The 15,342-nt window shown below is 38.0% G+C and overlaps 1 protein-coding gene across 4 annotated transcripts in view; it reads right to left on the bottom strand.

Moving 5' to 3' along the window:
- The window catches only part of LOC135201657 (protein diaphanous-like), a 316,869-nt gene that overhangs the window by 66,299 nt on the left and 235,228 nt on the right, over positions 1-15,342 (bottom strand). Inside the window, exon 9 of one of the 4 annotated variants that reach the window (XM_064230762.1) lies at positions 12,588-12,612. The exons of the other annotated variants lie outside the window; for them this stretch is intronic. Within the exon in view, the coding sequence (XP_064086832.1) occupies positions 12,588-12,612 (25 nt within the window). The remainder of the gene's footprint in view (positions 1-12,587; positions 12,613-15,342) is intronic. 4 annotated transcript variants of the gene reach the window in all.

The raw sequence follows: 15,342 nt of genomic DNA on the forward strand, positions 1-15,342 counted from the left end.
CTCTCTCTCTCTCTCTCTCTCTTCTCTCTCTCTCTCTCTCTCTCTCTCTTTTACAGAGATGAAAGAATTTTTATGGTACTAGTATGTAAAATGTTTATTGATATTTTATGTTGTTAATAATAATAATAATAATAATAATAATAATAATAATAATAATAATAATAATAATAATGATATAATAATAATAATGATAATAATAATAATATCTGGGGACATCAGGATGGAGTTTGGAATAGAAAAATGCGCCTTAGTCAACATACAAAAAAGGCAAAGTAACGAGAACTGAAGGGATAAAGCTAACCCTATGGGATCAACATCAAACACATAGATGAGACAGGATACAAATACCTGGGAATAATGGAAGGAGGAGATATAAAACACCAAGAGATGAAGGACACGATCAGGAAAGAATATATGCAGAGACTCAAGGCGATACTCAAGTCAAAACTCAACGCCGGAAATATGATAAAAGCCATAAACACATGGGCAGTGCCAGTAATCAGATACAGTGCAGGAATAGTGGAATGGACGAAGGCAGAACTCCGCAGCATAGATCAGAAAACCAGGAAACATATGACAATACACAAAGCACTACACCCAAGAGCAAATACGGACAGACTATACATAACACGAAAGGAAGGAGGGAGAGGACTACTAAGTATAGAGGACTGCGTTAACATCGAAAACAGAGCACTGGGGCAATATCTGAAAACCAGTGAAGACGAGTGGCTAAAGAGTGCAAGGGAAGAAGGACTAATAAAAGTAGACGAAGATCCAGAAATATACAGAGACAGGAGAAAGACAGAAAGAACAGAGGACTGGCACAACAAACCAATGCACGGACAATACATGAGACAGACTAAAGAACTAGCCAGCGATGACAATTGGCAATGGCTACAGATGGGAGAGCTAAAGAAGGAAACTGAAGGAATGATAACAGCGGCACAAGATCAGGCCCTAAGAACCAGATATGTTCAAAGTACGATAGACGGAAATAACATCTCTCCCATATGTAGGAAGTGCAATACGAAAAATGAAACCATAAACCACATAGCAAGTGAATGCCCGGCACTTGCACAGAACCAGTACAAAAAGAGGCATGATTCAGTGGCAAAAGCCCTCCACTGGAGCCTGTGCAAGAAACATCAGCTACCTTGCAGTAATAAGTGGTACGAGCACCAACCTGAAGGAGTGATAGAAAACGATCAGGCAAAGATCCTCTGGGACTATGGTATCAGAACGGATAGGATGATACGTGCAAACAGACCAGACGTGACGTTGATTGACAAAGTCAAGAAGAAAGTATTACTCATTGATGTCGCAATACCATGGGACACCAGAGTTGAAGAGAAAGAGAGGGAAAAAATGGATAAGTATCAAGATCTGAAAATAGAAATAAGAAGGATATGGGATATGCCAGTGGAAATCGTACCCATAATCATAGGAGCACTAGGCACGATCCCAAGATCCCTGAAAAGGAATCTAGAAAAACTAGAGGCTGAAGTAGCTCCAGGACTCATGCAGAAGAGTGTGATCCTAGAAACGGCACACATAGTAAGAAGAGTGATGGACTCCTAAGGAGGCAGGATACAACCCGGAACCCCACACTATAAATACCACCCAGTCGAATTGGAGGACTGTGATAGAGTAAAAAAAAAAAAAAAAAAAAAAAAACAATAATAATAATAAAACTCTAATTACAAAATTCGTAAGTGGTAGTATTTTAAAGAGATAAAAATGACCTTTCCATTTCACTTTTGAGGATAACTCCCCTCTCTTACTGAGATTAGAGAATCTTTATGGTAGATGCATATGTTTATTAATATTATCGAATAATAATAATAATAATAATAATAATAATAATAATAATAATAATAATAATAATAGTAATAATAATAATAACAACTAATTTCAAACGAAAATTCTTCCCCTCGTCTTTTTCTGTTATCAGTTTCCCTACCTTCTCATAACTCCAGTGACGCTTGGAGCTGGGAAGCTGTCAAACATGTCAAGTGACAGTGCCATACAATGGTCAACGAATTTAATGGTTTTATGCAATCTCTCTCTCTCTCTCTCTCTCTCTCTCTCTCTCTCTCTCTCTCTCTCTCTCTCTCTCTCTCTCTCTCTCTCTCTCTCTTACTGAGATGAGATCATTTTTATGGTACATGTATGTAATAAGTTTATTATTAATATTTTCCAATAATAATACTATGTATAATACTAATAACACTATAACTGTAATTACAAAATTCATATGTGAGTATCCTAAATACAATAATCTTTCTATTTCACTCTTTTAAATACTGTAAAGACAATCTCTCTCTCTCTCTCTCTCTCTCTCTCTCTCTCTCTCTCTCTCTCTCTCTCTCTCTCTCTCTCTCTCTCTCTCTGCTGCTGCAAGTGTTAGAAGTATGTATGTATGTACCTATATATTAATACAATCTCTAAGATTAATACATTAATATGATAATAATTTAAGGTAAATTTGGTGTAGGATATTACATTAGGTATACAATTGGTGTTTCTATTTCTTCCTTCTTTTAAGGAACCCCTATATATGGTGGTATAGGGCGAAAAATGCAAAGTCATGAAAAAAATTCATGGAGCTTCATATGGCAATTGAGAATACGTATACGAAATATTTCGTCAAAATTCCTCTTACTTTCGTAGTTACAGGGTAATTACTTACCGTAACTCAATAAGCCTAAAACATTGATCCATACAAGAAAATGCAATATTTCTTCTATTACCGTAAATTTTGATAATTATTGTCAAAGAAATTGGGAGAAATGGCATCTGTAGACATTCCCCGAGTCGAGAAGGAGACTTCAGGCTCAGCTACCAAGTCCAGTCCTTATTTAGTGCGATCACAGACTTCAAGTAGTTTACACATTCCATTTCACCTCTGACATTCACCTGCTTTTACGTATGTTTATGTATGTTTCGGCAACAATTTCATCATGCCAATGAGGAAAAGACAAGGAAAACGTCTCGCTAACATACAGACGAAGAAAAATCGCTCAAGTATTATTACAGAATATTATAATATATGCGTAGTTAGTGAAGAGAGAGGGGAGGGTTGCGAAGTAAGGGTTGGTTAGTAACGCCCCCGTCTTGCTTGACAGCACACGTCACACTGTGCCCAAGGCTACGATCTTTGAGCAAAGAGATCTTCATTTATGGTAAATAACAGTTTTGGTTTTTTAATACCCAAAATGGAATACGAAATTCATAATAATCATGATTTATTAAATTGTCTTTGTGAAAAAAGAGTACGCCTTCGAGTTTCACCTCTTGACATTCTCTTGCATTTACATTTGTTTATCTTTGTTTCGGGCAAGAATTTCATCATGCCAAAGAGGAAAATACAAGGAAAACATCTCGCTAACATACAGAAGAAGAAAATTCGCTGTAATAAGCCGAGTTAGTGAAGGGGAGAGAGGGAATTGCGTAGGAAGGAGTGCCCCATCTTGCCTCAAGCAGTGCCCCAGGCTGCGATATATGATCAAAGGGATCATCATTTATGATTAAATTATGATAAATAAAATAGTTTTGGTTTATTAATACACAAAAAAGAAATATACATTCATAATAATCATTATTTATTAACATTGTCTTTATAGAAATACGAAAGAAAACTTTGAACGCCCGTATCTCAAAACTATACTTATTGACCTTCAAAATCTATCTTCTCACTTAGTTTTGAAGCTATAACATTGGAATTTGGTATATAACTCAGAAAGACATTATAGAACAATCAAATAAGAGCCCTTTTTTCCAATTTTTGTTTCATATTTTTTTTATAAATTTTTTTCTCTTGATTTATAGGGTTTATTTTTTTACCATATTGAAAAATTCATATCTAGCAAAAAAATGTTATTGTTATGATACAATTAAGTTTGTTCATACTTACCTGGCAGATATATATATAGCTGTATTTTCTGAAGTCCGACAGAATTTAAAAATTCGCGGCACACGCAGTGGGCGGCCAGGTGGTAGTACCCATTCCCGCCGTGGGAGGCGGATATCAGGAACTATTCCCATTTTCTATTCATATTTTATCAGTGCCACTGTCTCCTGAGGGGAGGTGGGTGGGCACTTTAATTATATATATCTGCCAGGTAAGTATGAACAAACTTAATTGTATTATAACAATAACATTTTGTTCATGAAACTTACCTGACAGATATATATATAGCTGAATCCCACCTTCGGATGGTGGGAAGAGACAGAATAGGATTTTTTGGGAAACTAAATTAAGTAGATGATATACATCTTGGTTCCTCACCTGTTAGCATAGCCGACTTCGTGATTACTGTCACCAAAGTCTGCTTCTGCGTTACTAGAGTTGCCAGCGAGGTAGAGACCTGTAATGCTGGTGCGCTCTAGATGATCTGTCAACGGGGGCGTGACCACAATGTGACTAGACCATATGACCATACTTCTGAGGGCACCGAAGCTAAAACCACCACCTGACCTAACCTATCAAAGTTAGTTCCATAACTTCTAGGCTAAAGAAAAGGAACGCGCCTCAAGCGACCAACCCTTCAAAGTTTAAAAGCACACTATCCCTTTTCTATAGGATAGGATTCGTGTTGCTTCCTGCCCCCAATAATACATCTACGGAAATGTATGGTCCTAGCGACTTACAGATCTCAAATGTCGTCTTCACATCCCTCGTCGGGAGTGTGAAGCGAACACAGAGTTGCTTCGCTAAAGCGTGGCACTCAGATGTTACTGAGTGTCATGCTCTGTTGAAATGCTTCCGAGGCCGCGCCCTCACTCTTGAGCATTCATATTAAGAAAAATCTCAAATCTTTATGCAAACATAATGAATGAGACCTCTTAAAAGAACTCCTTGGCTATAATGCCAGGGTTTTCTTGGACATGAACCAGTCTGGTCTTTTACGGAACACCGCAGATTGTCGGGAGTGTGAAGCGAACACAGAGTTGCTTCGCTAAAGCGTGGCACTCAGGATGTTACTGAGTGTCATGTTCTGTTGAAATGCTTCCGAGGCCGCGCCCTCACTTCTTGAGCATTCATATTAAGAAAAAAAATCTCAAATCTTTATGCCAATATAATGAATGAGACCTCTTAAAAGAACTCCTTGGCTATAATGCCAGGGTGTTCTTGGACATGAACCAGTCTGGTCTTTTTACGGAGCACCGCAGATTGTCCGTTGACCTTGACTTTCTATAGGTTTTATCAAGATAAAACTTGAGAGACCCTACAGGGCACAGGACTCTAATGCCCTTGCCCAATAATTTGTGCCATACCCTTGGTCTCCAAGCCTTCGGGTCAAGGGTTAAAGACAGGTTTTCGTTCTTATCAAGAACGGAAGGCTTAGAGGACAGACCGCATTATGTCCTTTAAAGCCAAAACCTCTGAAGATGGCTTAAAAACCTCAACTAACCCTCTTGCCGTGGCTAGAGCGGTTAGAATATTAGCCTTTCTGGTCACGTGTATTAAGTTCGCAGAAAGGATAGGTTCGAAATGCTTTTGGCATCAGAAACTCAGACTACGTCTAAGTTCCATGCCGGAACCTTTGATCCAGAGAATTTCAAGATCTCCACAGACCTCAAAGATCGTGAAGCTTTGTTGTTTGACAGAACCGAATCTCTGAGCCTAGAGGCCGTCAACAACATATTTGCATATTCTACAATAGTTAGGACTTCTAGCTTATCTCATACTTCAGACGGAAAGATAGAACCATAAGGAAATTCACAGAGGTCGAGTTGGAGGAATAGTCATTTCCCTTCACTACCTCCCGAAACGGCCTCCTCCGATTGAACACTGAAAATAGGCAGCACTGCTTTGCCTTGGCCAAGAGACTGCCATCTCTTGAAGATCTTATCGCTATGTACCGTTGAAGACGAAGGTAGATATTGAATGCAACCTACGTCTTCACAGACGAATCGAGAGAAGGATTCTCAAGATTTCTGAACCTGTGCTTACAAATGACTGAAAACGCTAACCGCTATTTCATTGCTTTGTCCGGTGAGCGTCCGTAGTTGCAATGAAAACACAGGGGAAAGCCGCCTGAAGGACTGCTTCTCATGGGCTGAACATTTGGAAGTAGAGCTGTCAGGTCGGAGAGTAGGCGATGTCTTTATGACATATCTGTTAATTCGGGATGAACAATGAACAATTGTACACCTACGAATATGAGATATTTTAAAGACAAACTCAGATGTCTGCAAAATCATTCGCATTATCAGTGCGATGCAGCGGGAGACTTGTACAGACTTCTGTTACCGTGCGGTAAACAGTAAAATGAATAAGTCTAAGAGATATCTCTGTTGAAAATTCTCGCAATATCGAAGGCGATGGAATCTATCGTCACAGCAGTAGATGGTCCTTCATAATTGCGAGAATCCCCTTCAATCAGAGACCTAAGTCCAAGATTGTTGGGCAGAGATACGGTTCGGTAGTCAATCAAAGCAGGGGAGAGAGAGAGACATAAACAACCGTGCATCTCGGAGGCCCAGCTGATACTGAGCGGCTATCAGGCACAGGCAGTTCAATACGCAGTAGCAGAGCCTGAGCTCCCGCTGACTCGTCATCCTGAGTTGCCAGGTAATCCATATTCCACAAAGGAATGCGTTCGGCTAGAACCACCGAGCATAAAAGATATGCTCGAGCAATTATATTTAGGCGAAACGAATTTCGGTAAATATAAAAGTTGAAATGGTGTTGTCGTGACAAAACCATAAGTATATAAAATTGAAACAAACTCCTGGGAGGTTGCAGGCAACCCCGAGTTGCAGTTCAATTAGAATACTTCTCGTCTAAGTCGCAATCCGTAGAAAAACTAGGATATGCGCCTACCCCTCGGACAATTCAACTGCTTAGTAGAATCATGTCGCGAGGTTAATATAAGTAGTATATTTATAGGATTCTGAACAACGATCTCCATCCTAAATTCTTTCCTTCAAGAAAACAAAATAAGGATTGGAGATCGACCACCTTCGATCTCTATCAAAGAGAGTGAAGGAGAAGTCTTCCTCGAAGGAAAGCTTCAATGGTGAACAGAATACTAACTGCCTGAGTTGCCAGCTACTCCCTTTACGAAGGAATAGGTATGATATTATCGAGCAAAAGGAAACTCTCAAGCAGGCGTATTTAAACGAAACAGAATTCGCTAAATACAGAAGCTGAGTTGGTGTTGTCGTAACAATACCTGAAGAGTTGTTCTTACTCCGAAAACTCTTGGAAGGTTGAAGGGAGTGTCAAATAAATACATTAGAACAACAGTTCTTTCGGCTTCTATCCGCAGAGGTAAATACGATATGCGTAAATGACTTGACCCATGCGTTAGCAAAATGACGCAAAGATAAACTATATAAGTATTGTAGTAATTTGAACATCAAATTCTCTACTACATCTTTCCTCGACGAGGAAGAGAGAAAGAAAGGGAAACCGACTGTCCACGTTCTAATGAATGAGACTTTTTAAAAGAACTCCTTGACTCGTTTTGCCAAGACTCTTTGCCAAGAAAAGGGAGTAATATTCGAATAGAGATCATCAAGAGAACCGAGGATCGAAAAGGACCGTTCAATGTTCTTATGATATTGGACATAAGACTTCCTGGATCTAGTCTACAAGTCTTTTTCTTACTCCCCGGATGAGCCTCTGAAAATGAATGAGAGCTCTTCCGAAATTTGTTAATGAGTTTATCCGCTTAAACGATAAAAACGGTAAAATCTATGACAATGAGAACTACCCCATTTATGAGGGGTCCCCCACTTAAATGACAATGGGGAAAACGTCCTGACTTGACAAAACTATTAGCACTTTGCTAATACTGTAGGGGAAAACCCTTTAACATGACCGAAAGTCACCCAGGAATCCGAGTATATAATCTTCCCGATTCTCAAAGAAATCGATGAAGAGGAAAGAGGGATCGAAGAAAAAATTCGGGTATGTCTTTCCGCTAACTCCGAATCCTTTTTAAAAATTTCTGTAAAGAAATGTCCTCAACAGCAAATAAGACGCCTTCAACAAGTCTTTCTCTCGCAAAGGTCCTGCCGAGCTTCCACCGAAGCGTCCTGGCGAATGTCCACAAAAGCGTCCTCATAAGCGTCCTGCTGAGCGTCCTCAAAAGCGTCCTGGAAAGCGTCCTGCTGAGCGTCCTCAAAAGCGTCCTGCCGAGCGTCCTCAAAAGCGTCCTGCTTAGCGTCCTGGAAAGCGTCCTGCTGAGCGTCCTCAAAAAACGTCCTGCTTAGCTACGAGCATGTCTGAGCAGAGAACACCAAGTCTTCTGAACGACGTTCCAGAGAGGAACTCGTTGAGCGCCTTGATGCATGCAAGGCCCGCCAAGAGGCGTCCTGGCGAGCGACCTTGCCAACATCTCAATGTTATGACGAACCGCGTTTTGCGTATAACGTTGAATATTTTTAAGGGACGTCCTCATGCGAGTCTCCATGGAGAGCCACACGCTGCTCCTGAAGAGTGTGAACACTAAAGGAAGACGTATGGCTTTCGTCTTCCGCAAGGTGCTTGCCGAGCGTCCTGGAGAATGTCTCTACTTACAGGACGTCGAGCACCTCCAAAAGCTTCCTCACGTCTAAATTGCCCTTCTTATGCAGACCAGAGACATAAGTTGTTTGACTGTGCAAAGCAGCTTGCCGGCCGTCAAAATTATCAGCTTGCTTTTTCGAAGTAAAGCGAACGTTACATAACGTATACGGAGCGCCATGAGGAGAGGAGACGAATACTGAGTTGCTCCTCCAAAAGGTGGAATCAAGAATGTCCTTGATTACCAAATTCTTTTGGAATGCTAGCGAGGTTGAAACAGCTCTAACTTCATGAGCGTTCACTCGCAGGAGGCTCAAATCACTCTTCTGGCAAGATGAATGAGCCTCCTTAATAATGTATAAATGATGTATACATGAGCGTTCACTCACAGGAGGCTCAAATCACTCTTCTGGCAAGATGAATGAGCCTCCTTAATAATGTATAAATGATGTATACATGAGCGTTCACTCGCAGGAGGCTCAAATCACTCTTCTGGCAAGATGAATGAGCCTCCTTAAATGTCCCTTAGGAAAAGAGCCAGTGCATTCTTCTAAAAGGGAAAATGTGGTCTCTTTACTCTTTCATCCTCTCGTGACGAGAGAGAGGACGTGAAGCGTCCTCTTCTCTAAAGCTTCTTTAGGGGGCGCGAGTCCTTCCGAGAACTCCAACCCCTGTGTGGGGAGGACGCCTCGGAGGACGAGAAGCAATCCTTCAAGATTCGTGCACGTGCTCGATCTTCGGCAGCCTGGGAAGCGACAACAGGACCTGCCGAAAGGAAGCCAGATCAGCATGAAAAACCCGTAACCCTCCTTCGGCTTTTGACATGCCCTCTCCCTGGTTTCCTGGGAGTCCGACAGAGGTCTAGGCCTAGAGGCGTTATGGGGCCGATCTGACGTTCCCTCCTAACGAGAGAGAGGACGTGAAGCGTCCTCTTCTCTAAAGCTTCTTAGAGGGCGCGAGTCCTTCCGAGAACTCCAACCCTTGCGCGGGGAGGACGCCTCGGAGGACGAGAAGCAATCCTTCAAGATTCGTGCACGTGCACGATCTTTAGCAGCCTGGGAAGCGTCAACAGGTTCTGCCGAAGGGACGCCAGATCGGTGGGGAGCCCCCATAACCCTCTTGCGGCTTTCGACATGCCCTCTCCCTGAGTCCTGGGAGTCCGACAGAGGTCCAGGCCTAGAGGCATTATGGGGCCGATCTGACGCCCCCTCCACAACACAAGGGGCACTACACTTCACAACACTGATTGGAGAGCGAGCACTTTAGTCTAAGATTACTTGATGTAATCCTCTAGCAGACACTTCTTCTAGGCCCGTAAGCCATACCACAGGGTTAGGCAAAATAAAAACTACAGGAGGTTAGAAGGTTCATTATTTCTAACTTCTGTTTACTGTGGAGGAAAACTCCTGATTCTAACACGCTCTAAAATGCGTACATGAAACCTGTTTCTTCCGTAATCAGTCACACATTACACTAATTACATTGAACTTATGCAAAGAAAACATGTAAACGTCATATCTACTAAGTGAGTGTCTACCGAAAGTTCCGGTAGCCTCACCTTACCATGCAGACAACAAAGTCTGAAACTAGGCTAACTAGCTTCAGACATCAAATGCAATGAAAAAATTTACGATAGCGTATGCCTAGCCACAAATCCAAGATAATCGAAAGAATAATTAGGATACTTAAGCGGCTAATGAAGTTTTCAAAATCCTAGGCGGAGGTCTGTAAACAGTTGTTTACCGACCGGCGACAGAAAAAATATGAATAGAAAATGGGAATAGTTCCTGATATCCGCCTCCCACGGCGGGAATGGGTACTACCACCTGGCCGCCCACTGCGTGTGCCGCGAATTTTTAAATTCTGTCGGACTTCAGAAAATACAGCTATATATATATCTGTCAGGTAAGTTTCATGAACAAAATGACTTTTAGAAAAAAAACTCTCCATTCGATTGGAGGTCTACATCAGGTCTATATATGGTAGTAATCCCAGGTCTTAATATTAAATATCAAGGGAGGAGATAGAATTTGAAAAATGGTTATTTTGGGGATAAATCGCCCTGGCGTCACAAAACCAAAGGTCAGAGGCGAAAATCATATGCGGTTTGGAGATGTCCCAAGTCACCTTATTAAGTGGTATGAATATCAAAGTCCTGTCCTTAAAAAAGGGCATTAGCCGGCCGGCCCCCTTAACACTCTCTCTCTCTCTCTCTCTCTCTCTCTCTCTCAGCAAAAAAATTGATATACAGACAAACATAGTTGTTCAGTCCTCTCTTTCTCCCTTCTCTGGAAGATATATGTATTTATCGAAAGGAGTAATTCTCTCTCTCTCTCTCTCTCTCTCTCTCTCTCTCTCTCTCTCTCTCTCTCTCTCTCTCTCTCTCTCTCTGTTATTGGCTGTTTATATATTTCTAATGGTAAAATGTTTAAGATAACTTTGAAATGATATTAATAATACCAATTCAATGGTATATTTGACGTAGGATGATACTTTAAGGATACATTTGGTATTTGAACTTTCAAGATAGGCAGATATAGGTATTTTTAGAAGGGAGTTCTAACTATTCGCGGGTTTGAGCTATTCGTGGGGGTGCCTGGTACACATCCCCCACGAATATGGATGGAACACTGTATAATTGTTACTTTAATCTCTGAGTGAAGCCTTGGCTAGACAAACAAACTTACAAACTACAGAGGCACTGCACTATTGTTGGTTGTAATGAAACATTCAAGTATGCTTATTGTCAACTGGCTTGAGAAAGAATATCATGTGTGTGTAAAACTGTACCAGCTGGTTTTTGAAAATGCAGGAGTTTCAAGACCAAATACTTGTGTTAAGATATACTGTGCCACAGTATGTACATGGAACTTACAAGTCCCTTCTAATGGTTTTAATTAATAATGAAAAGGTACTTTACAGCATCCACAAACCAATATTATGGAGACACATGGAATAATGTTTTACATATCACTTTTACCACCAGAGGCAATAGCCAAAAGGGTTACCTGGCCAAGTGATGGTTCTTCTTTTTGTAAGTGCCCAGAGAGCTTCTAGGCAGATGTAAATTAATAGGGTTTGGTTACTTTAATAAAAATTGCGCCTGACTGTTGCAAAGATGTGTAAATGCCAACAGTGAAAAATTTAAAATCTCCAACTTCCCAACTATATCTGCCAGTTTCCACAATTTTTATTCATCTAATAACCAATTATTTTTATGAATGACTTTACAATATCATCCACTAAATATAAGACTGTTTTGACATGAGTTACAATATAGTACTCATTTCTCTCAAAGAAAATAGAAAAAATATAAAATTAATTACCTCGGCCACATGAAATATACAGAATAAACAACTTTTATTTTCTGTAAAAAAAAAAACACAAGATCAAAAATATTTATCACTGACATTGCAACTTGGAATTATTTAAATGCCCACTTAGAAGTTATGGACTGAGGATGCTCACTTCACCATGGTGTATGAAGTTTTAAAATAATTTCCTTTAATCATCACTGTTTACCTTTGAAAATCTTCCCACCTTCAATGATAACACGAAGAATCTCAAAAAAATATTCTCACATTAAAAGAAAATAAACAATACCATTATTAATACAAGATATGATTCACCTATAATTTAATGTCACTGACATGAATCTCTACACAATTGCAATAACCAGATTGCAACTGGTTCAAGTCAACAGTTTAACAAAAGGAAAATTCTGGGGATAAAAACCAAGGGTAATTTTAAAAGAGCAAGGTTGCAGAAAAGCAAGCATAAAGTAAAAAGTGATAAGAAATTTTGAATTAAAAAAATATACTCAAATAAACACCATTCTCCATGTAATCCCATGCATGAAAAGCCAAGAGCACCATTACCTTATGCCTTGGGGTAATATAACAAGTACCATGTGCTAGGAAATAAATACAGTAACTTCATTCCAATGCATACCCAGGGACCATTAACTATGAGTTAGATTGGTGAAATTTGTGTGAATGATTGTGTTGGGGTTTTGAGCAAAACAAAACAGAAAGCAGGCAGCAGCACACAAATAAGGGGGTCATCTTACCCACAATGAACAAGCTGGCTCCTCCCTGTCAGATGTGAAAACCACATCATGTGAGAAAGCAAATACAAAAAAATACAGCATAAATACAATGGATACCTCAGAAAAGAATATTCAGTAATGCCAATAACTATCTTTCTATCTGAAACACTCATAAAACCCTAATGACCTGCGAATGCTTGAACACATTACTGCAATCAAACAAAATAAGTATTATATGAACATTTAAGTATTATATGAAGCCATATAATGCTTATTGAACTGGATTTGCAACATGTTCAGTAAACTTATATGATAATATGTACACTAAAATGACAAATGGAAGGTATTTACATTTCCTATGTACATGACTCATAGATGAAAACCTATTGCCTTTGTCACTGTAGCTATTAATAATACATACGTACATACATACATACATATATACACACACACACACACCACACACACACACATATATATATATTATATATATATATATATATATATATATATATATATACATATATGAATATATATATATATATATATATATATATATATATATATATATATATATATATATATGTATATATATATATATATATATATATATATATATATATATATATATATATATATATATATATATATATATATATATATATATATATATATATATATATATATATATATATAATATATATTTATATATATATATATATATATATATATATATATATATATATATATATATATATACAGGTACACAATCCTTTACCAAAAAACCTTGGTGGCAAATGTGTTTCAGTTTTTGGAATTTTCCAGATTTAGGAACTGTGTGGTCAGGAGCATAATTAAACATCACTACTGCAGCAAAAAAAATTTTTTTTTTCCTTTCTTCACATTTTTTCATTATAGTTATCTATTCATTATTTTACTATTATTCATATTAATATATAGTACTACTAAATGAATGTGGGATAATTAAGATTATTATCAATACATAATAACTAGTGGGACAATTAAGACCATATGTTCACTAACACATTTTGTTTTTAATATTACCATTCTGTAAAATCCAAAAATATACATGATCGAAATAACTAATTCAACTTGTGAATTTTAACAATACTTAAGACTACAAAATACAATTCATTATGCTGATCTTGGAGAGGGTTGTTCTTTATTACAACTAATGTTACCATCGGTTTGCAGTCATACATCTGAGGACAGTCTGGGAACAAGATTTGCAAATGACGACACATCACAACAGACTGTGTGGGATTTTTCATATCACTATATTAAAGTTAAAATCATTTCTGCGGTCAGAAAAATAATTTTTTTGCTGAAGAATCTCTTAACCAACAATTTGCACTCAAAGTACTGAGAAGGAATTCATTCTATTTTTCTTGTAATAAGTAAAATACCCACACTATTAAAACTAAATATACTGTATTTAAAATGCACTGATGTCATCATCAGTTTCACATGAGCAAAATATTCTTCCTCAGACAGAATATAAGTAAAACCTAATTGGCTGGCTGGTTGCCATGGAGACCTGTTAGCCAATAACTGCCCTCTACTTCTGTTCTATTTATAGACATTTCTATCACAAATTGTGTGTATGGCACCAAGTTTGAACATTGACATGATCGTGATTATTTGACTGAAGCTTGCAAAAATTACACTATAATTTTCCTTATATAATTCTTCATGAAAACAAGAATTCAACATAAAATTTTAACTTTAATATAGTGGTATGAAAAATCCCAAAAATAGTCTATCATAGTGATGAGTCATCACTTGCAAATCCTGTTTCCAGACCGCCCTAAAATTTACGACTACAAACTGATGACAATGTTAGTAACAATAAAGAACAACCCTCTCCAAAACCAGGTATGATGAAATTTATTTATAGTCTTATCGCTAAAAATCACAAGTTAAATTACAATTATTTTGATCATGTACATTTTTGCTTTCTACAGAATGTTTTTGTTGAAAAAAGGTGTTAGTGGACCTATGGTCTTAATTGTCCCACTATTTTATTATTGATGATCTTAATTACCTCACATTTATTTAACAGAATATTGATATAAATAAAAAAACTATGAGGAAAAAATGTGAAAAAAGGAAAAGAATATGTTTTTGCTGTAGTAGCGATGCTTGATTGTGCTCCTGACCCCACAGTTCCGAAATCCGAAGAATTCCAAAAACCACAACACATCTGATGCCGTGGATTTCAGATAAAGGATTGTGTACCTAATTGTGAGTAATATTATACATATAATACTCCAGTTGTCCTTTACTCAGCAGACTGAGGAAATATAAAAATAAGTTTACAGAGAAGATTGTATAGATGACAGATGGAAACTACAAAGGAAAAAATATGTACCTGGAATCCAACACAATTGAAGAATTAGTAGATTTATCAAAACAGGGTTTAGAGGTTTTAAAAAGATTAGGCACAACAGCTCAGAAGCAGGGACAAGACAATCGAAAGATTATACAGAAAGGTGACTGAGCATCAAAAATTGTTATAAAAGTACAACTCGATAACTCCGATAGGTAAACAATAAAAATTTTTGCAAGGTGAACATTTTTACAAAAAAAATATTATATTTAAATACATATATAGAATATAATATATATATAAGGTAACTAATTTGTAATTAAGTCAGTTGTTTACCTTTTAGGTCATTCTTGTATGTTTTAGTAATACAGGGGTCCAAATAGTACATCCCAGGGCTAAGGTTAAAATTACAACTGGAAGTAAGCT

The sequence above is a fragment of the Macrobrachium nipponense genome, chromosome 28 (assembly GCF_015104395.2).
Source record: "Macrobrachium nipponense isolate FS-2020 chromosome 28, ASM1510439v2, whole genome shotgun sequence".
In the NCBI taxonomy this organism is placed as follows: domain Eukaryota; kingdom Metazoa; phylum Arthropoda; class Malacostraca; order Decapoda; family Palaemonidae; genus Macrobrachium; species Macrobrachium nipponense.